The sequence below is a fragment of the Ipomoea nil genome, unplaced genomic scaffold (genome assembly GCF_001879475.1).
Source record: "Ipomoea nil cultivar Tokyo-kokei standard unplaced genomic scaffold, Asagao_1.1 scaffold2705, whole genome shotgun sequence".
In the NCBI taxonomy this organism is placed as follows: Eukaryota; Viridiplantae; Streptophyta; class Magnoliopsida; order Solanales; family Convolvulaceae; genus Ipomoea; species Ipomoea nil.
Window position 1 is genome coordinate 1,484,448 of NW_017619133.1, and position 23,381 is coordinate 1,507,828.

The 23,381-nt window shown below is 34.7% G+C and overlaps 2 protein-coding genes and 1 long non-coding RNA gene across 9 annotated transcripts; all 3 read left to right on the plus strand.

Annotated features, from left to right (window-relative positions):
• The first annotated feature begins 3,756 nt into the window (after positions 1-3,756).
• On the plus strand, positions 3,757-23,371 carry LOC109156383. Its single transcript, XR_002050011.1, has 3 exons — positions 3,757-3,834; positions 17,297-17,300; positions 23,361-23,371. It is a non-coding gene; the product is annotated as an uncharacterized LOC109156383 (long non-coding RNA).
• On the plus strand, positions 9,030-11,183 carry LOC109156378 (FBD-associated F-box protein At5g56370-like). 4 transcript variants are annotated; one of them, XM_019304222.1, is made up of 5 exons: positions 9,030-9,126; positions 9,336-10,228; positions 10,325-10,516; positions 10,715-10,981; positions 11,033-11,183. In XM_019304222.1, exons 2-5 carry the CDS (start codon positions 9,662-9,664, stop codon positions 11,045-11,047), a joined length of 1,041 nt encoding a protein of 346 aa, XP_019159767.1. In that variant the 5' UTR covers positions 9,030-9,126; positions 9,336-9,661; the 3' UTR covers positions 11,048-11,183. The 4 variants fall into 4 exon arrangements, with proteins under 4 accessions (XP_019159767.1, XP_019159768.1, XP_019159766.1 ...); XM_019304223.1 differs by having other exon boundaries at positions 9,039-9,130; XM_019304221.1 differs by having other exon boundaries at positions 9,042-9,126; positions 9,286-10,228.
• On the plus strand, positions 14,956-17,252 carry LOC109156376 (F-box/FBD/LRR-repeat protein At1g13570-like). 4 transcript variants are annotated; one of them, XR_002050010.1, is made up of 4 exons: positions 14,956-16,048; positions 16,149-16,301; positions 16,408-16,878; positions 17,178-17,252. XR_002050010.1 is itself a non-coding variant. In XM_019304217.1 (3 exons), the coding sequence occupies exons 1-3, from the start codon at positions 15,269-15,271 to the stop codon at positions 16,484-16,486; spliced, it is 1,044 nt and encodes a 347-aa protein (XP_019159762.1). In that variant the 5' UTR covers positions 14,956-15,268; the 3' UTR covers positions 16,487-16,917. The 4 variants fall into 4 exon arrangements, 3 of the variants coding, with proteins under 3 accessions (XP_019159762.1, XP_019159763.1, XP_019159761.1); XM_019304217.1 differs by lacking the exon at positions 17,178-17,252 and having other exon boundaries at positions 16,149-16,333; positions 16,408-16,917; XM_019304218.1 differs by lacking the exon at positions 17,178-17,252 and having other exon boundaries at positions 16,149-16,319; positions 16,403-16,917.
• Positions 23,372-23,381: the final 10 nt, after the last annotated feature.

Consider the following 23,381-nt stretch of genomic DNA (forward strand, 5'->3'; position numbering starts at 1 on the left):
GCAACAATATACTCATACTTATATGCAATCTCGTGCAACAATATACTCATACTTATATGCAATCTCATGCAGCAATATACTCATACTTATATGCAATCTCGTGCAACAATATACTCATACTTATATGCAATCTCGTGCAACAATATATATATATATATATATATATATATATATATATATATATATATACACACACACACACTCATGTACACTCGTAAAAATAGAGTACTTTCTATGGAGGTCTATCGAGTCTCTCTTGACTCGCTTTCTTTCTCTTGAGTCTCTCTTGACTCGCTTTCTTTCTCTTGAGTCTCTCTTGACTCGCTTTCTTTCTCTTGAGTCTCTATTGACTCGATTTCTTTCTCTTTTCACTCGTAGATGGCTCAGAGTTTCACCGTAGCGTGAATTGCCCCATCGGGAACGGCGTAAGTCCGACCCAATATCTCCTACCGTCTACCGAACGAATCTAGTGGTTCACGCGCTGTGGAATCAGGTATCGAACTTTCAGTGTGCACACCCCCTGACCAGGATTCCAAGCCTGGCAGGCAGTTTCCAACCTCGTAACGTGGGAATACGCCGCGTTACATGTACTGGGACCACAATGTCCATAACAATCATCCGAGGGGACATAGTCCAAACGGGTCCTCCAAAACCTCATTGATATAGATAATACATAAATATATCTCTCATGCATCAATCTTATGCATGCAACAACTTTACTACTTCTCAAATGCATCAAAGAATGCTATACACATGTTCATGGTTTTCGAAAATAATACTTGGGCTCACGTTGGCCCCTTATGCATTTTTGAAATATGACATATGTGAGATGCCAAAATGCTCTATAATATGCTTCTGGACCATGTATGAAATAACATTAAATACTTAAGAATATAACGTCATGCTCGGTTTGCAACATAGCAAATTCTATTCATTCTATCAACAACATGTGCTACATTTCACATTGATCAAATATCGCAATCTAGTCATGCTTTCATAATAAATTATATTATCAATTGATCACGCTTCTTTACTCAATAAAAACATCAACAGATTACTTAGCCAAATAATTCTTCATACACAGTGAACTAGCAAATATATACTCTGTGTAACAAATCATCACTAAAACCTTCATAACATACTCATTTTTAATCTAATTTCAACGAAATCAAGGCCAAACGTGCGTCGAGACGGTCCCGAAGAGTCGAGCCGCAAGGGCCCGTAACACTCCACCCGAAATGACACGTAGCTGAGCCACAAGGGCCCGACCACTGCACAGATTCTTCTCAGAATCAAAGTCAAGGACCTAGGGCGGGACTCCTCATGGTCCACCCCTTGTACCCCGTCACTTCACCGGGACTATGCAGCGGCCTTCCTCTAGGCCGTGCCCTAGTCCCGTGCAAGCACGGCTCTAGCCGGCGGCCCTCCTGATGGGCCGTGGCTAGGGCCGTGACTCTGATCTGGTGCACACTGTGTTGTGCACCAGAAGGTTTTTCATCTGCAAAATCCAAACCAAACAAGTCCAAAACAATCTCAACAACTCACAAACAAATACTAGATCACTTCTAAGTATAAACATAACAAAATCTCATAGTTTATATTCATTTCTACTCAATACTAAGGCTTCACAGACCAAAATTTAAAGAGGAATCCATGGGGTTATACCTCTTGTAGTTCTCTGCTTCTTATTCTTCTTCCTTGTGTGGATCTCAGCCCCCACTCTACTCAAACACCATTTCATTCACCACCTAGACACCTCAAACAACAACACAAGCAAATCCTAACAAAACTCAGAGATTGAAAGCTAGGATGGAAACCTTAAGGAAAAGAGGTGAAGGGATAAGATGAAAAGCTTACTGTGTTATTCTCCTTCTACTTGGCAGACAAGAATTTGGGAAGGCAAAGAAGAGATCAGGAGATAATGTAGCTAAAGAGATATTTTATAGGGTCCAAAATCCTAGGATAATTGCTAATGATTGGTTGAGGGCAAAAGAGGTAATTTGGAGTAGTTCTAGCAAAGATCAGACAAGAATGCTCTTTTTGGTCCACCTTGCAACATGAACCATAGACTAGAAATGCTATTTTAAATACTTTAGGGGTTGAAAATGAATTTTCTCAAAAAGCTATTTAGAGAAACACTTGCCTAAAATCTTTTTGGATTCTCCCGGTCTCACTAAGATAAATTTCTCGATTAAAATCTTGGTACGTGAAGTACCCGAAAATTTAGGAATTTTCGAAATAGAGTAAATTTTGGTGTCGAATTAATTTAAAATGTGACGAAAATAATTTATTCAAACACCAATTGATCGCAAAAATTTTTAATGGAGTGAAAATGGCTATTTTGGAATTTCTTAATACCGGATTTATAAAATAAAATTTTGGGTTGTTACACTAGTACCCGGGAGTTCCAAACCACGGTTGATAAATTTGAGTGAATCCATGTTGTGGTGTTCCTTGCATGGGGTTTCCTCTAAATGTACTCGGTGTTGGGGGAAACATCTGGCTTGTCGGGGGTAGTATGGTGTATGTTATCGGCATATGAGGGTGAACGTTCGTGCGTCCAGCCTGCTGGTCATGATCCTGTCTGACCGGTTGGGTATCCTGTCCTCCGTGGTTGGAGGTGAGATCGTTCATCAAGCCTCTTGATCGGTCCAACTGTCGACACAGATCAACTTCGAGGAGCGTTTCGACCATATTGTTGGGATGTTGTGCAACTTTGCGGGTTGAGCCTTCCCTCGGCACGTAGCTCTGCCTCCAACTCCTCCTGTTCTTCGTCATTTCGATCAATCAAGGTAGATGAAGAAAAAAAGGTAATGGGACAGAGAGTGACTCATTCGGTCCCCACAGACGGCGCCAATGATAGCGTAAATTGAACCGGGGGTTACGATTACACTACGAATACGTATGTTCGTGAACGAGTAGAATGAAGTGCTCGTAGGTCAGTCGGTCAGTCTACCGAGCGACGACTGAGCGATCCGAGACTGAGTAGTATTGCAAGTAATAAGTGGTTACAAGTGCAGATCGCTGCAATAGTGCAGGTTGCAACTTATGAGTGGGTTGCTATTACAGGGTGAAGGTTACAAGTAGTAAGTAGTAGTTGTTGTGAGACGAAGATATCAGAAGTGAGGGGTGAGACCCTCCTAATCTAAGTCGGTCTACGCATTTAATGCGCCTGCTGCAAGCGGATCAACGTGGCATCTTCTCGTTGGCTCAGTCAGGCGGTCGCTCTGCAGCTACTCGTAGGTTGACTGACCGAGGTGACAGAGCCGCGCTACCTGTAAGCTATCAGTCGTCGTTCAGCAAGTGCACGCTGGACCCTATAACTTGTTGTGTAAGTTACGTTTTCGGCACTGCAGTCTACGTCACATTGTGGGCCGACCGGTCACCCTACGGTAGACCAGCTGGGTGACTTTCCGCCGGCCGGGGCGATTCCAAGGGTGATCCGAGAGCATCTTCTGTTGTCACGAGGCCTATCGGTACGAACGGTACGGTTGACCACAAGTGTTTTAGTCATGTCGGGCTGATGACTATGACGGACTGGTTGGTATGACTTCTTGACGGATCAGTCTTCTGTACGTATTTACCCATCAAGGGGTGTCCTCCGAACACACCCTCCAGAAAAAATCTATCCTGCCCCATGCTCCTGGATGTCTAGGCGAAAATTTATCCAAGCAAATCTTATGGTTTGATATGGCTTATTTTAACATTGTGGATTTTTTTTGGATGATTTGCATTGTAATTCAATCCCCAATTTTGTTAGGGCTTAAGTTTGTGAAAGATAAATCTGCCAAACTAAAGCAAGCAAGTGAAACAGATCATCGCGTTGAACTCAGTGTAAGAACCCTCTCCCACACTCACTCCTTTGTTCCCTGTCTTTTCTGTACAGTCTGCTTATTTCTTTCTTTATGTGTTTTCCATTGATGTTGCAGACAGAAGAGGTTCTTGAACTGTCAAAGCAGATTAAGCAAAAGTTGAAAGAAGCTTATCAATATGGTATTTTTTTCTGTCATTTCGTTGTATGAAAAAGAATTAATATACTTTTTGTTGTTTAGTTTATTTATTGTAATTTTAGTGGACATGGCTGGTGATTGCAAATGCAGAATCTGATGATAAACCTACTGAAGCACAAAGAGCTAATAACGCCTTCACTGAGGCTCGAATTCACAACCTTCCATATGGGAGTCCAACCCGGGTGCCATCTGAGCACAAAGTGCTTGACAGAGAACATAGATTTATTAGTTTAGCACATTTGTTTAATGTTATTGATGAAGAAAGAAACATTCAAGAGCCACAAATCCCATATGAAAATTTATTTATTATCAATAAATTAATTATGAGAAATAATTTTATTAGTTATATTGTCTTTATATTTCTCCAATGTAAAAATTCTTTACATTCAAATTCATCATTTGATTATATTCTCTATATTGTCTATTATCTTTTTTGTGCACTATTTTTTAATTAAATATCAAAGTTATAATACAAAATAATGCTATATATTTATTTACCAAGTATTTTATTAATACTATGAAAAAATTTTAAAAAAAAATCTAATTAATAAAGCCAATCATATTAAAGGGGGTGTATTCAATCATGACTTTCATAGAGTTTTAAAGACGTTTATGAACTTTAAAAGTTTGGAGGTATTCAATTTAAACTTTTAGAGAGTTTTTAAAAGTCAGGCGGTATTCAATCAAGATTTTTAAAGAGTCTTTAAAAGTCGTGTGGTATTCGATTAAGACTTTTAAAGAGTGTTTAGAAGTCGTGTGGTATTCAAAAAGTTATGAACTTTTGTAGACTTTTTAATTTTAAGACTTTTGTAGACTTTTTCTTCTCAAATATAAATAGTTGAAATCCAACCATCAACCCAAGATTTTAAATTTTCTTTTAACAACTTTGAATATTTCTCTCTCTCTCTATCATCATAAATAATTAAATAAAGATGAAAAGAAAATCAAAGTGAATAATAAGCAAAAAGATTTTAGTGGATAGGAGAGTAATTCACAAAATTAATTTGAGTAATAATTGTTGATCCATAATTGAGAATTAACATTGCAATAATTATGTTATTATTTCTATCATTAATTGATTGGAGATAAATTTAAAATTCAAAATCAATATTTACATGAACATCTACACCTACTTTAACACTATAAATAAACCATCATCCGCAGGACCACAACCAATACTACAATTATGTTTTGGTCGTGGCTGGACTTGGGAGGATAGTTGTGGCAAGAATAGGGAGAAGAATATTTTTGGGAGTTTAGATCTCTTATAGAGCTTTATACCGTGCGATCTGGGGAAGATGAATCAAGAAATGCGAAGTAGACAGAAAAAACTGAGGATAAAAATCATACATTGCTTCTGAACCTAGGGCTTTGATTCTTGGAGTTGTTCTTTCTTGGAAACAGAGGCAACTGTTAGCCGTAGCTCATGAACGCGAAGAATAAGAAGAAGTAGCTTACGTAAAAACACTATTTTGCCCTCATGAATAAAAATTTAAAAAGGTTTAAATTTTTCCGGCCAATTTCCACCGTTGATTTGGCCAGAATGACCAAACCTGCTAAAAAAAAACATAGTTAAAGGACTAAATTGTTAATTTTAAAAGTCATGGAGCGAAATTAACACGCCCTCTATAGCCATAGGACCAAAAGTGTAATTTTCTCACTTGTTAAATTAATAATAGTTCGTGCATCGCACGAGACACTTACTAGTGTAATGGAAAATTGAGATACTTTTCAACCTATTGAAGTATTGTAAGAATGTAGAAAAATATTAAGAGCATGTTTGGTTGGATGGAAAATATTTTACAAAGAAGTTAACTTTCTAAACTTTGACAGAGATGCTAATTTCCTTTGTTTGATTCATGAAATTCATTTTTTCAAAAGGAAGTACAATTCCTCACATTTGAGGACAAAGTTTTCTGGGTTAAAAATATGTATTTTATTTTCCATTGAATATGTTTTATTTGCTCCCTTGGTAGGACAATTGTGCCCTCATAAAGTTTTCTTAATTAACGGCATAAAGTTTTCTTAATTACCCTTGTTATTATAATTGTACAAGGGTATATTAGTCGTTATACTCATTATTCAGTATATTCAATATAATTTCTTTTTTTACCAACCAAACATAAGATCAATTTTCTTCATAATTTTTTTTTTTTGAAATTTAAGTTTCATTACTTAAATATTATTTGCGAACCAAATGGATTGTAAGTGAATTATAAATTTGATAATGTAGAAATATGATTTATTTTTAAAAGTGAGAGTGTGTTGCATTACGCTTTAATTGTTGTTTGTGATGATATTGTGGGCAATTGAAAAGTTATTGGCATTTATGATAATGTGAGGGGTTGCCGGGAATAATGTATCAGCTATTGTGATGATGTGATAGAGTTATAGGAAGTTGATGTATTCCTGGCAAGTTTGGGCAACACATACTTTCAAATTCTATTTCATTATTTTTAATTCTTTACATATCAAACTATGATAAGATATTTAATTTGTATCATGTGAGTCATACTAAAAGTGTTTATACTAAGAGTATGAGTGTGATCGTGTAAGAGTACAAATTGAGAGTTAAATTTGGGAGTAAATGAGCATTTTTCTTTTGGACAATACCTGCATCATTATTATTTTTGTAGTTGTTGAATTTTAAATTAATTATATTGCCATATAATTCTCTAAAGAGGTAATCATAATCATATAAGTTAGGAGCGGAAAACTAAAGAGTTGTTAAACTAGCTGTTATGCTTGAAAGTGTTTGGTAAAATTAGTTTTTTTATAAGTTAATAAATGTAAAAAGACAAAAAAGGACATCTTCATAAAATTTAAATTAGTTTGTTTACATATTAAAATTTAACATTTTGTCTTCAAAAAAAATTAACATTTTGAAATAAAACTATTAGTATAATCATGATGTAGTATCCCATAATGAAGTAACAATATTGTTGCGAATTTCGTTCATCTCATAATAATAATAATAATAATAATAATAATAATAATAATAATAATAATAATAGGAGTGAATTCCATTTTTGGTCCTACTGTTATAGGGGCGTTTTCAATTTCAGTCCACTTTAATTTTTTTTGCCACTTTACAACCATTGTTATTGAATGTGTTCCACTTTTAGTCCACCGTTAATATTTCCGTCAAGAGGCCGTATAATCAAAGGGTATTTCGGTCTTTTTATGTTTGTCTCTTCTCTTTTAATCCAGGCGCTTTGTCCTCCTCCTCCGATATTCGAAGATGGCTCTTCAAACAACGAGAATGGGAAGGCAAAGCTACATCGATTCGTTCGTTCCAACATGGGCCGGCGAGGTTTCTTAGGTTTTAGGTTTAATGTTCTCATTTCTTTAGTCAAACATAGTCTTGGATGAGAAGAAAGGTCAAAATACCCCTAGATTACATGACCTTTTGATGAAAATACTAACGGTGGGACTAAAAGTGGAACACGTTCAATAATAGCGGTTATAAAGTGGCAAAAAAAAATTAAGGTTGACTAAAATTGGAAACACCCCTATAACAGTAGAACCAAAAATTGAATTCACTATAATAATAATAATAATAATAATAATAATAATAATAATAATAATAATAATAATAATAATAATAATAATAATAATAATAATAATAATAATAATAATAATAACAATAATAATAATAACAATAACAACAATAACAATAACAACAATAATAACAATAACAATAATAACAATAATAACAATAACAATAATAACAATAACAATAATAATAATAATAATAATAATAATAATAATAATAATAATAATAACAATAACAATAACAATAACAATAACAATAACAATAACAATAACAATAACAATAACAATAACAATAATAATAATAATAATAATAATAATAATAATAATAATAATAATAATAATAATAATAATAATAATAATAATAATAATAATAATAATAATAATAATAATTGCAGTGAAAGTTGCAGATAAAGGAGAAGAGAAAATGATTTTAATTGGAAAGGATAAATGATGTCATTTCTTTAAAATAATAAACACAAAGATGGAAAGAAAGTTAGAAAGCTACTAGCTTATTTTGAAACACTACCTTAGATATCGTTCCAAAATAATCTCTTATTTTAAGCTACAAGCTTATTTTAGAAACATTACCAAACAGAACTTATAGTTTATTAGTAACTTAAAATAAGCTATAAGGTTCTAAATAAGCTCTGCCAGACAAACTCAATTATTTATGATAAAAATGAAAGTCAAGATACATATTTTCGTCAAATGAAAAGTTAATGACTAAAAAGAATAGAGAAAATTTTAATTTTGGTCATATGACTATAGTAGCTTTGTTAATTTCAGCACCTGACTTTCAAAAGTGTCAATTTAGTACCTTAACTATGCAATTTTTGTCAATTTTGGTCACTCCAGCCAAATTGCCGGCCACATTTTGCCGAAAAATTTAATAATTAAAATAATGAGGATATTTTGGTCATTTCACACCTCTTTTCTTCTTCTCCGGCGAATCCATCTTTTCCACCATTTTCTGGCGAGGTTCTGGTTGCAGGCCGAAACCATCACAGAGGTTCTGGTTGGAGGCTGGAGTAGCAGTGGTTCTGGTCGCATGCTGGAGTAGCAGAGGTTTTGTTCGCAGGCCGGAGTCGCGGGAAGAAACGATCGTTGGAGAAGGAGAAGAAAGAAAACATAAAGTAAAATTACTAAAATACCTCTAAAATTTTAACTTCCACCATTTTTTGGTGAAATTTGACCAGTAATTTGATCTGAGTGGCCAAAATTGACAAAAATTGTATAGTTAAGGTACTAAATTGACACTTTGAAAGTTAGGTGCTGAAATTAACAAAACTCCTATAGTCATATGACCAAAATTGAAGTATTCTAAAAAAAAAAATATAACACAATAGTCAAATGGCCATTTGTGATATTCTATATTTACTCTAATTTATAGATCTAACGCTTTAACAATTAAAACTTAAAATTCAACCCTCAAATTCTGAATCCTTAAAAATCTAAATTCCTAAATCCTAAAATCTAAAATTTGAAATCCCTAAATCGACCAGAAGAACGACTGAGCGACTCCGCCGAACACTCCGACGACGCTGTGAATCTGCGAATTTGGGTAAGTCTTCAGAACTGCAGAAAAGCTTCCATTTTCTTTCTCTGTACGCAGAACTGCAGAAAAGCTTCCATTTTCTTTCTCTGTTTATTCCCAGTCCTTAACTTTCCTTCTTTAATTTTATCGATTAATTTACTTGCTGAGAGATGTGGCGTAGTGTAGGGATGTTGAAGTTGGATCTTTCAATAATTTGAGTTTGGGTGCAATGACAGATTGTATTAGCTAGTAGTTGGATGAATGCACATTGTTGAAAGGTCGACCTCAATTCCAGTGAATCGTGTTGATAACATCTATATGGTAGGAGAAGACAAAATTAGTATACTCCCGGTGGGTATACTTTGACAATATTTTGGGATTTTTGCCCATTCAAGAAGCTGCTAGAACTGTGATTTTATTCTCTTCCTATAAGGATATCTGGTTTAGTCTAACAAAGCTCAACCTTGGTTATGGTTTCTTTGATTACCTATGTCGTAAATATTCCGGTTCTGAAGGTCTGAAATCGGAATCTCCTATTTTTGATGTAATCAACAAAATTCTCATGCGACACAATGGACCTATTCACAAAATTGTCTTCGACTTTTCTAGAGAAGTATTGGAATTCATTTCCTCTGAAGAATTTGATTGTGAGGATACAACTAATTTGTTGTCGGACAACTTGAATAAGTGGTTTCTTCTTCTCACCCAGAATGGTGTTGAAGAAATTGACATTTGTTATTGGATAGATATAGAACCAAGATGTCGGGTGCCTAATTGCATATTTTCTTGCCCAACACTGAAGAGATTGAAACTTGATAATGTCTCTGTTGAACTAATAAATGCATATTGTGTACTTATGAATGTTACATCACTTTGTCTCGACCGTGTTGACTTTAAGCCTAGAACTTGTTCGGATTATGTTGTTTATCTTCCTATGCTAGAGGATCTCTCATTTCTCGACTGCGATAAGATATTTTATTTTAACATTGTTGCACCAAAACTTGGTAGTTTGAAAATCATCATGCCAGAGTGTTGTGATTATTTCAAAGAATTTGGTGTTCTACCGCCTAACTTGGACTTGAGATCTATATCAAGTCTTAATTTGGAGTGTTCCATTTGTTGCTTTGAGGTAAATTGACCTGATGACTCTTTTTTTTGTTTGCTTCTGTTTTTATAAAACACTTTTTAGGAACTGATCTATTTGTCTTTCTCTTCATTTCCAAAGGGGTTTGTTGAAGAACTTAATAGAGTAGGACAACTGTTTGCACTAAACATTGAACGCCTCAAGCTATGTATATCAAGCGATATCTGTTTGCCAGATAATATCAACAATTCTGCATTCATACATCTGCTGCGAGCATGCCCAAAATTATGCGAACTTGATATATGTGATCTACTTGATATATATGATCTAGAGGTAATCTTCATATATATATATATATATATATATATATATATATATATATATATATATATATATATATATATATATATATATATGGATCAACTGTTCCATAAAATTCTAATTGATTCCATTATTGTTGCCTTTCTTAATGCAAATTTGTTATGTAAATTATGAACGGATTGCTTATTTATTTTTATGTTCTATTATTAGTTTTTGAGGTTAAATCCAAAGGATTTTGTGCTTACGGAGGAACTCAGCAGTGTGGCTCAAACACTGAAAATGCTTCGCACTTTGAAGTTTAGCTTTTTTAATGGGTTGAGGTTTGAAATGCAATGTATTAAGGTGTTACTTGCTTGCTTTCCAGTAATTGAGAAGGTTGTTATTGTTCGAGGTTGGATTCCCATTGATGAAGAATTTAAAATTATGCAGGAACTTTTACGTTTCTCTCGTGCCTCTGCAAAAGCAGAAATTTTTTACATACAAGAATATTGCCTCTGCAAAAGCAGAAATTTTTTACATATTTTTTACATACAAGAATATTAGTTTTATGCTGTTTCCTTAGTACGTATGTTCTGTATTATGTAATGGTTTGTGAGATTGCTTATTAGGTTTGAATGTACGATCACAACTGTTGTTGGGTTTATGGTGAATTAATTGTTTGCTCTCCGTATTATATTAAGTGTAGATTGAATTAAGGGACAAAACAACATACATTTATGGTAATTAATTACATTCTTTAGCATGGAACTCCATGAAAGTTTTGTATTAAATTAAAAAAATTAAAAGTTTAAATATAATTGTTATCTGGCAATTTTATATTAAATACAATAGGCCCAACTAGGGGTGTATCAATCATTATGTTGTGGAATCATGTGCACCATGCATGGTGCATACGGTTGCAAAAACGATGTCGTTTTGATGTCCGACTTAAAAGAAAAATAAAATTCAGAATTTTGCATAACTACATATCAATAACTTCATAACTATACATCCATAACTTTATAACTATAAGTCCAGAATTGCATAACTACACATCCATAACTTCATAACTATACATTCATAATTGCGTAAATACACACTCATAACTTCATAACTATAAATTCAGAATTGCATTGTGAACAAAGAAAATTGAACAATGTATATTTAATATTCAAAATTCTGGTTACATCAAGTTTCAATACGGTGTGGGTACAAGTCTCTGTAGTCCTTTGATTCTTCAACTGATGCCTTGAACACTCCACCAATGAAGGGCCTCCGGAATTCAAGTGGCTTGATCTTCAAAGAAGGGATTGTATATATAGCTTGTTCTTCTTGAAGTGCCTCCGGGTTCAAATGGCTTAATTTTCAATGGAGGTTTGGATCAACAGCCATAATTGGATTGGAGGAGGAGCTTTTACTTTCAGGATCACATTTTAATTGTGATCTCTGAATAAACTTGATGTTTCTATGATTTTTTCCTAGGATCTGTGATTACATAGAAATGAAAAAGCCCTATTTATAGTTGTAGGATAGAAGAGTTTTGGTAGGTCCAAACTCTTTTGATATTATCTAATTAACAAATTAGATAATATCAATATTATCCAATATATTTCAAATATACTAATATTGATAAATAATCAATATTTATCAAAATTTAAGTGTCTACTAACTACACATCCATAACTTCTTAACTATACATTCAGAATTGCATGCATAACTACACATCCATAACTTCATAACTATACATTCAGAATGTGAAATTATAACTTCATAATTATACATTCAGAATTGCATGCATAATTACACATCCATAACTTCATAACTATAAATCCAGAATTGCATAACTACACATCCATGATTTCATAACTATAAATTCAGAATGTGAAATTATAAAATTATGAACATATGTTTACGTAAATAACGACAATCAAATTTTTTTTTTATTTAAGTAAAACGACATCGTTTTTGCATCCGTATGCACCATGCATGGTGCACACGGATGCACGGCATAATTTGCGTGAATTAAGGGTCTGTTTGGAAACCCGGAAAATGACTTCTGGAAGTCATTTTCCAAGTTTTTGGTGTTTGGGAAGGCTGAAAATGAAAAAGTCAAAGGAAAATGACTTCTAGTCAATGGAAAATAAGGGCTGAAATTAGGAAAATGACTTTCCCTTTTTTTTGGCGGAAGTCATTTTTCATCTTTCAATCAACATCCGAGACACGCTTTTTCTCCCTTCACCGGTTCTTCTCCCTTCACCGCTTCTTCAACATTCAACAAAGACCTACCCACGCATCTCCTCCAACAATCCACAAAAGCTTCACCAACACTAGAAAAGCTACAATGTATGTTTTTTTAATTTTTTAATTTTTTTTCCAAATATTATGGCTGTGGGTTTCCGCATCGAAAACCAGATATGATTTCCGATGCGGAAAACCAGTCACTTTCCGATCGGAAACCATGCACTGGTTTCCGCGGAAACCAGTGCACATTATTGCACTGGTTTGCGTGAATTAAGGGACAAAACACCATACATTTATGGTAATTAATTACATTATTTAGCATGGAACTCCATGAAAGTTTTGTATTAAATTAAAAAAATTAGAAGTTTAAATATAATTTTTATCTGACAATTTTATATTAAATACATTAGGCCCAACTAGGGGTGTAACAATCGTTATGCTATGGAACCGTGTCCACCTTGCAAGGTGGACACGGTTCTATGTTTAAAATTATTGAACTATATGCTCATAATTATAAAGCTATATATTTATAATTATTGAACTTCATATTCATAATTATTGAACTCTATATTTACAATTAAAAAACTCTATGTTCATAATTACCGAACTATATGTTCATAATTATAAAGCTATATATTCACAATTTTTTAACTTCATATTCACAATTATTAAATTTCTATATTAATAATTACATAACTATATGTTCATAATTATAGAACTATGTGTTTATAGTTATAGAACTATGTATTCATAATTATGAACAGTTTTGGAACACGGTTCCACGACATAATTTGTCCGGGTGTAATAGTGAATTTTGTAACAAAAATAATAATATAGCATTTGGTATTAATTACATGTTGGTATTATAGTTAAGATTTAGCAAGTTTAGCAAACACTTTTTATATGAGTGAAAAACATATGATATATAACATGAAACAAGTGAAGAAAATGTTTAGCGCAATACAACAAAATCTGATACATTATCCATATATTACATGGAAATAGTGAATTTTGCAACAAAAAAAATAATATAGCATTAAAAATGATGCCAAACCAAATATCAAAGGGAAAACTACTCCTGAAAACTATTTATAAAATATCAAAGGGAAAAGAACACAAAAGTGAAGGACAAACCAGATAAGGAAAGTAAATATTAACACTTGAAAATCATTTTTAACTCTAAAAAAACAATTGAAATCTTAACTATAATATAGCCATATGGTTTGGTGAGCAATTATTGTTACAATTTTTTTTTTTTAAATGGTGATGATGATTAATAGTCATTTATATTTATAAATAATTGTTTGGTCTTTAAATGTCAATTGTATGTTGCTACATCTAGAGTTAGAAATCTCAAAGGTCTAAAAATTTTGATCCGTGGTGACTCTAAAATTGTAATTCAATTACTATTGTAGTTTACTAAATTCTTAAAAATTTGTAATATTAAATACTATGTACTAAATTTTTAATATAGTTTAAGATTTGTAGTAATCACCACTGTTGCAAAAATCGCGCCTAGGCCCCGACTAGGCGCTCGGCGCTCGGCCTCCTAGACGGCCTAGGCGCTCTAGGAGCCTGCCTAGGCGTTCTAGGCGCCCGCCTAGGCGCTCTAGGCGGTCCCCAGGCGCCTAGAGGACGCCTAGCGATTTTTTCAACATTGATAGTCACCCACCTTAAATATTATTTTAATTGTAAATATATTTATTTTCATAATTTTATCATAGGAATTCACACATAATAATTATTAAATAACAAAAAATTTATATATGAATAAACCTCATATAGAGTATATTTTTATAACATATTTTCTGTGCATCGCACGTGACAAATACTAGTATATAAAGAAAGATAAAGATAAAGATTTAATGTTTATATTATACCAAGTGTCTTGTGGTCTAGTGGTATCGGGTTGCTCCCCTAAGTGGGAGGTGAAAGGTTTGAACTTTAATTGAGGCAAGTAGTGTGTAAATGTAGGGTATCCCCTTCCTTATAATAAATAAAATAAAAAAAATGATTTAATTTTTATTAAAATAATATTTAATTAGAGAACAAAATTTAGAAAAAATTAATAGTCAAGAAATTACATATGATTAAATTGAAAGTGGATGAAAAAAATTAATAAATATCAGAAGTTAAAGTCATTTTGGCTTTCCAATTGAAAGTCAAAAATAAAAATTGGTAAATAATAATAAATGACGAACCATTTTTGAAATTAACTTTATATTTCCTAGATCGTTCAACTATCAGCCTTCGCCCTTCAGCCCTGCGACTCAGCCGTCTCTCTGTCTCTCCACCGGCGGCCGGCCTATTCTTCTCCGTCTGGCGTCTGCTACTCTGCTCCGTTTCCCTTTTGGTTTTCCTAACCCGCAAAGGCCCAAACCAAACATCAGAGGTTAGGGTTTCTGTCACTTTTCCCTCAATCTCTGTATTCTTCCCAACTCTTCCTAATTTCCTTTTATTTACGAAATACGACATCTTGCCGTTGAAGAATAGAACGATTTTAGCTTTTGATTTCGACTTGCGCCTCATTGTTGTTTCAATTTAATGGCTCAACATCGGCTTCTCAAAACCGCACCGGATGCAAGTAAGGATTTAATAAGTGAGCTGCCGGTAGGGGTAAAGGATAGAATTTTGGAGTGTTTGCCCACCCGAGACGCCGCCAGAACTGCTCTGCTCTCAAGGCACTGGAATGATCTTTGGTTGCAGCATGGGCGGCTTTCGTTCGATTGGGAATTCTTGCTAACTGTCCAACAGTGCCAAGATGATTATTATGGTAGAACCCTCGTGAAAATAATCAATAATATCCTCTTTCCCCGGGCTTGGCCGGTTAAGAAATTTACTCTACGGATTTCATATGATGATCCTCAGCCGCCGCAGTCTGCTATTGATAGGTGGTGTCTTTTTCTGTCAAGAAATGGTGTGGAGGAACTTAACATACGTTTAGATAGTGATGAGGTGGAGGAAAATAGTTATCAGCTGCCATTTTGTTTACTCTCTTGCAGGACAATTAAGGAACTGATAGTCCGAGGTCCCTCTATTGATTTGCCTGTAAATGGTTGTGGTATATTTTCCAATGTCACTTCATTAGCTTTCTACAATGTTGAATTTAAGTGCAGTGTTAGTGGAATTGCCTCTAGTTTTAGTTTTCCTAAACTTGAGAAGCTGGCTTTCGGATATTGTGAAGGGATCAATAAGTTTGAGACCGGCCAGCCAAAGCTTGAAATGTTGTCTGTTATTGGTTATATGTATGTAGTTGATTCGAGATGGTTGGCACCGCATTTGAAATCCATTAAGACTCTTTGGTTGTGTGACTCTTCGTTGCGGGTGAGAATCTAACTCATTTTACTAGATATAATTCTTTACCTTCTGGCTTGTTAAAGTTCTTGTGGTGGATAATTTTGTTTCTTTATTCCTATTTTTCAAGTCTATGGATGTATCTGTGTTTCCAACTGCAATAAATTTGCAAGTGATGAAGCTATATCAATTAAATTTTGGTATTCGGAAGCACCTCGTCATTGTTATGCAATTGCTTCAAAAATGCCCCAACCTATGTGAACTTCGGATTATTGCGAATGAGGTAGAGTATATATTTGGCATTTTGGCAATCATGTATGATTCTTCTTGTTTTGCTTTTTCAAATGTCCTCATAGTTGTATTGTGTTTCATTTCTTCTTGAGTTATAGTTGGGTTGGAAGGATGACGAAGAAGCTGCTTCAAGGTTTTTGGAGGATCCAAATGGTAGCTTTGTTATTCACGAGTTGAAGATGCTTAACACAATCAAGATTGAATCATTCAGTGAATCCGCATTTGAAATGCTCTTTATGAAAGTGTTGCTCTCAAAATCCCCAGCGCTAGAGAGAGTTGTTATTGTGAAGTCTTGGGGTACAAATGCCCAGGCGAGAAAAATCCAAAGGAAGTTGGAATGCTTCCCTCGTGCATCTCCAAACGCACAAATTGTCTGCACGGGCAATTACTATGCGTCTATGCGTGATGATTGGATGGATACCCATGGTTTTGTCCTTTCAAGAACTTAGTATGGTGAATCTCCCTGGGTTCTATTTGATTGCAGCTTAGAAATGTAAGTAAAGATTATGTTAGAAGTTGAAATGATTTCTAAGTTGTTGAGCATGGGGTATTTGTGGGCAATTAAGAATGTTCCTATATTTGCTTTTGTTAATAAATTACTTCAATTATTCTGCTTTTTTTTTTTTTGTTCCTATATCAAGGTCCTGATAGTGGAAAGATTGAAGTAAAATGCATGTAGTACAATTAACATAACTTCAGCAAAAAGAGGGATCATTCTTGAATTTCAGCCTACTGCTTGCTTGCAGATTCAAAAAGGAGTTTTCCAGTCGATAACTTGAGAAGGTAACCTATTTATCAAATGATTAAGTTGCATGTAGAACACAATGATCTCAAAACTGCAAGGGGAGAGCTGCTTGGAATTTCAAAGCTCTAGCTACATTTAACACATGTTCATGCTTTCTTTCTGCAATTGCATTCTGCTGTGTTGTGGGGTGTTGACACATGATTTTTATTTTATATATATCTAATTCCTTTTTCTGCATAAAGTTCAGTCATTTAATCTCAATACCATTACCACTTCTTATTAATGATTTTAGTTGAATGACAAGAGAAACTTGCAACAATTATCCTACACACCTTAGGATATTATTGCTACTATTATCTCTCACAAAAGTGTGAAAATGTTGAAGTAGCCACACTGAGATCCAAACCACATTGTGGACAATTAAGAATGTTCCTATATTCATCCTCCCAAATGCTCTGTCAGGTCGGTCGGAGTGTAGGGGGCCCTTAGGGTTGGGGTTAAGCTTTTTGGAAGAAGAATGTTCCTATATTTGCTTTTGTTAATAAATTACTTTGGTGCCTTTTTTTTTTTTTTTTTTTTTTTTTTTTTTTTTGCATAAATTAGTTCATGTAACAATGTTAAGGCGTTTGATAGTAAAAAAATTCCTGCCTTATACTAGTCACTAAAGCATTTTCATATAAGGGTCCATTTGAAAAATAGGACAATGATCTTATTTTCTTCAGTCAATGGAAAATGTTTTTTCGTGGACCAGAAATCATTTTCCGGGATTCCAAACACACCCTAAGATCATCAACAGAAAATTTCACTATACTTGTAGGATCAAAATCAATATATTCAAAACAAAGTGAAATGACATTTGAAAATATACAACGATTAATAGATCAACATGCAGTCAATAAAGATGCAATCTCTCTAGTGTAAGGTGTAAGTCAATAAAGATGCAATAGTGTAAGGTAGAAGCAGATAATAAAAATAAAGGCCGAAGCAGGTAATAAAAACAAAGGTGCATTTCATCAGCTTCTTTTTGCAACATTCTTGACGTACCTTGTCGTCATCAAGAAACTCAAGTTTCCAAATAGGTCCATTATGCTACATGACAATTTTGTTGATTACATGAAACCAAACAAATAACCACACATAACCATCATAGTCATAGTTGTAAGTGTAGTCAAAGAAGAAAGGGAGAAGTGTCAAATAGACCCATCTACTATTTAGAAGTGTTCCATTCCCTCCATCATCTAAAATATGTGTTAATCAAACACATTTACCCTCTAAATTTGTTCAATTAAACTTTTTCACAGGTTACCATCCAGTTGCCCATTCCACTGGCGGACCTGGAAATAAATTTAATGACATGGAATTTAATGTTATTGGTGGTGACATCAGCGCCCCGAACAGCCCACTTTCGCCGTCAACGCTCTCCACCTCTCCCAATTCAACCTCTCCTCCACCACCTTCACCTCCAAACTCAACATCTCCGTCTCCGCCCCAAACCCCAACAAAAAGCTCACATATTTCCGGCGACATCCCCGTCAGAACCGGATATTTTCTGGCGTTCGAACACGGCACCAAAAACACCACAACTCTGAAAACAACAATCTCCGCCTCAAAGCAAACTCTCGCCGTCAAAAGCCACAACCTCCAACGTTGACTGCAAGGTTGATCTCCGAATCAAGATCTGGAAATAGACTCTCTGAACAAGAAAATCAATGAGTATCAACGGCTGCGTGAAATCCCAGGCCGGCCAGGCCATTACCAGAAAATTATCGTGACCCATATTTCTTGCCCACCCGGAGGGGAATCTACGCGGGCTATGTAATCGTACAAATTGAGGCCGTGGCGGAAGTAGGAGTTGGCTTCGGGGCCGAAGTGGTAGCGGAGGCTGTCGAGGCCGGCGTAGTACGAGAGGTAGACGACGGCGGCGTGTGCGGGATCGGAGGTGAGGCAAGGATACTCCAACATACGGCGGTGGAAGACGAGCTCGAGCATGTAGAAGTGGCGGATTTGAGGGATTTGCGACGACGACGGCGGGATTTGAGGCAAACTCGAGCATGCGGCGGAAATTTTTAAAGATTAGGGAAAATAAGGTGTTTATTTAGTAATTCAGATTTGACCCACTTTTTATTTTATTTTTTATTTTATTTTTTTATTATTTTAAAGCCATGTAATTAGTGACATGTAATGGTAACCGGACCACGTCATCAAAAATGGGTGATAACCTACAAAAAAGTCTAATTGAACAAATTTAGAGAGTAAATGTGCCTGATGACCACATATTTTAGATGGTGGGGGGAATTGAACACTTTCAAATAGTAGATGGGTCTATTTGACACTTCTTCCAAGAAGAAATCATCAAACTTGAGACGTGTAAGACTGGACCAAATATTTCTCTATCAGGTGGAGAATACAACATTTCTAGCATCTTCTTAACAAAAATTCCAAAACATTGTCAAGAATCTCTGCCAAAAATTCATTGATTCTATCTCTCTCCGACATAATCCTAACAACTTTAACATATGCAAATTAAATAGCAAATAAATTAAAACTGAAACATAATCCTTAAATGGGCGGACTAACTGGTAATCCTAATTAAGTAAAGTAGAAATAAAAACAATAGCTCAAAATCCGAATTGAAATTATATTGCTTAAATACTAAATTTCTAACCAAGAACTTTGTGGTCCACTGGTACTAAATTGCTCCCCTATGTGAGAGGTGGTGGGTTCAAGCCATGTAGCTTGTATATGTGGGAACTTCTCTTAATAATATTTTAAAAAAAAAAAACTAAATTTCTAAATATGAATTCAAAACTAACAAGTGAGTAGAAAGTTAGCATTCAAATTGTATTAACCCTATCCCAATATGTAAAACCTCTAAACTTTTCTGTTTGGTAAAATGACTGATAGCTGTTAATTAGAGGGTATAAATAGTTGATAACATTAGCTGGTTGTAGAAAAGTGTTTGGTAAATTAGCTGATAGGTGTTTGGTATAATTTCTTTTCTCAAAAAGCTAATTGAAAAAGTTGCTTGGAGTAGCTTTTTGAATTTTAGCCTTTTGGAGTTGCAAAAAGTTAATTAACCAAACATTTATATTGATATTTTAACTAAATCAAACAATTAATAGTGGTCAAATAAGCCAAAATTGGTCTATATGCCGATTTTTTACCAAACAGGGCCAATATTTATGTAATTTTAGTACATTAGAAAACTTAAAAAAAAAAAAAAAAAGCACCGTACAAAAATCTAAATCTTAGTAGTAAGCTAATGAAATGTTAGCAAATTGATCAACGTTTTTAATTTTAAAGATATATAAATTTGAATTATCTATTAAAAAAATGATAGATTGATAGGTATGCAATATAATTAGTTAAATAAATTAAACTTTAAGGTAGACAGAGACCCCAAATCCCCAAATTCAATTGGCTTTGGACCTGGTGCCCATTTCCCTCACAGGTTTAAACCAGGGTGAGAATTGAGGAGCAATTATCATATCTTTAAAATTAATAATAATATATTCCTTTAATTTAAACATTCTAACTAAGGGTGTGTAAATTTTGGTGAAAGTTCGATTAATAGACTGAATCATTAAATTGTAATTAACTACGGAGTATTTTTTAATGAACATTCTAAGGATTTTAGCTTTTGATTTCGAGTGACGCATACGACGTCAGCTAATCAAAGCCACCCTAGCGGAAGCAAGTAGGGATTAATAAGTCCTCTGCCGGTAGAGATAAAGCACAGAATTTTGAAGTGTTAGCCCATCCGAGATCCGAGAACTGCTCTACTCTCAACCCATTGGAATGATGTTTGGTTGAAGCATGGGAAGCTTTCGTTCGGTTGGGACTTCTCAAATAGTCTCCAACACGGTCACTATGATGAAGGCAGAACTCTCGTTCACATAATAATAATGTTCTCCTTTCTCGGGACCGATTAAGAAATTTACTCTAGAGATGTCAAATTATTATTGGCAGTTTGATTTGAATAGGTGGTGTCTTTTTCTATCAAGAAATGGTGTGGAGGAGCTTAACATGTGTTTTTTAAATTGTGGAGAGGCTGAATATAAGCTGCCATTTTGTATACTCTCGTGCCCAACAATTAAGCAACTGAGTGTGGAAGGCCCCTTTATTGATTTGCCGGTAAATAATGTTGGTGGTATATTTTCCATTGTCACTTCATTATTTTTCTCGGCTGTTGAATTTAGGTTGTTGAATTTAGACGCACTGTTAATAGAACTGCCTCTAGTATTAGTATTCCTAACCTTGAGAAGCTAGGTTTCTTTGATTGTGGAGGGATTAATAAATTTGAGATCAGCGCTTCAAAACTTAAAATGTTGTCTGTTCGTAATTCTGTGTATAATGTGGCTGAATCAAGATGGTTGACACCACATTTCAAAGCAATTAAGGCTCTTTGGTTGAGTGGCTCTTCCTTGCCGGTGAGAATCTAATCTGCCTCATTTTACTTTATGCAAATGGATGGCTTCCTTCTGACTTCTTAAAGTTCTTAATTGTCTGACTAATTTTTTTCTTTCTTTATTACCATCTTTCAAGTATATGGACGTATCTTTGTTTGCAACTGCAATAAATCTCCACGTACTGGGGTTGTATGAATTAAGTTTTGGTTGTGGGAAGCAGCTCACCGATGCTATGCAATTGCTTCAAAAATGCCCCAACCTATGTGAACTGAGAATTATGGAAGATCAGGTTGAGTATACATTTAAATTTGGCAATCATGCATATATGATTCTTCTGTTTTTTCTTTTCAAATGTCCTCACAGTTGTGGATGGCTTTCATTTCGATCTTCTTGAGTTATAGCTAGTATGCATGCTTCATGCTTCAAGACTTTTGGAGGATCTAGATGGTTGCTTTATTGTTCAGGATCTAAAGATGCTTAACACAATCAAGATTGAATCATTTAGTGGATTTATAGTGTAAATGCTTTTTGTAAAAATGCTGCTCTCAAAATTTCCCGCACTAGAGAAACTTGTTATTATGGAATCTCGTTATATTGACACATCTGTGGCTGTGAAAAGCCTAAGGGAGTTGTTGCGTTTTCCTCGTGCATCTACAAAAGCCCAAATTGTTTGCATGGAACACAACGACTCCATGTTTGGTTGGACCACGGGCAGATTGAGGTCAATCAGGACTTGGTAGAGTGTGGATAAAGATGCAAAAGGTGATAAAAGCGTAGCTCTAGTGAGCATGAAAAATGAAATTCGATCTTTTGTGCCATGCCAGCTGCCATGTGAAGAAATTTACTCTATGCACTCCCTGTGGAGTAAGAAACCGATCCTATAGAGTTATTTGGCAATCACGATTTTTTTTTTCTTAATTTTCATTTCTTGTTGAGTTGTGGACATGTTTATCTGATGAGATAAGACTTTCGGAGGATCATATCGATCATGATCTAAAAATGCTTAACACATTGAAGATTGAACAACTGTTTTAGGGCATACACACTTGAAATGTATTTTGTGAAAATGCTGCTCTTTAAATTACTTGGAGAAAGTTGTTATTCAAGAATCATATGATCTCGACTCCTCCATTGCAGTCAAAATTCCAAGATAGTTGTTGGCTTCCCCGGTGCATCTACAAAAGTACAAGTTGTCTACATGGACTACAACTTTAGGTATAGGTAGGGATGGCAATGGGTCGGGTGTGGGTCGGGGAGGGCTACATCCATCACCCGACCCACCTTATATTTTCTCCACCCACCCCCACCTCCAACTCACATTGGGTGGATTTTTTTAGAACCCACACCCACCCCCACCGGGTGCGGGTGCCCACTACGGGTACCCACCACTTATCATCTTATTATGTTTTTCAAAAATAATATTTAAATTCTTTACCCATAATAAAAAAAATAAAATCCATTAGTGATACTAAAACATAAATAATGGAAATATTTAAATATAATAACTAAATTGTTAATTTTTAAAAATAAACTTAGTAGTTTTGATATAAAAATAGTAAAAAGATACACGAAGTTATATAAACTTTTATAAATAATTACATACTAGTACTTATTTTACTATTATATGTATATATATATATATATATATATATATATATATATATATATATATATATATATATATATATACACACACACACACACATGGTGGGTCGGGTGGGGTTCTAGGCGGGTCTTGTACATAGAACCCGAATCCAACCCGACCCACCGCGGGTTTGCTTTTTTAAGACCCACCCCCGACCCACCACCCACCATCACCCAAAAAAACCCGATCCAAGCGGGGTGGATTTGGGTGGATATCTACGGGTCGGATTGAAATTGACATCCCTAGGTATAGGGTGGTTGGCTTCCCAGCAGA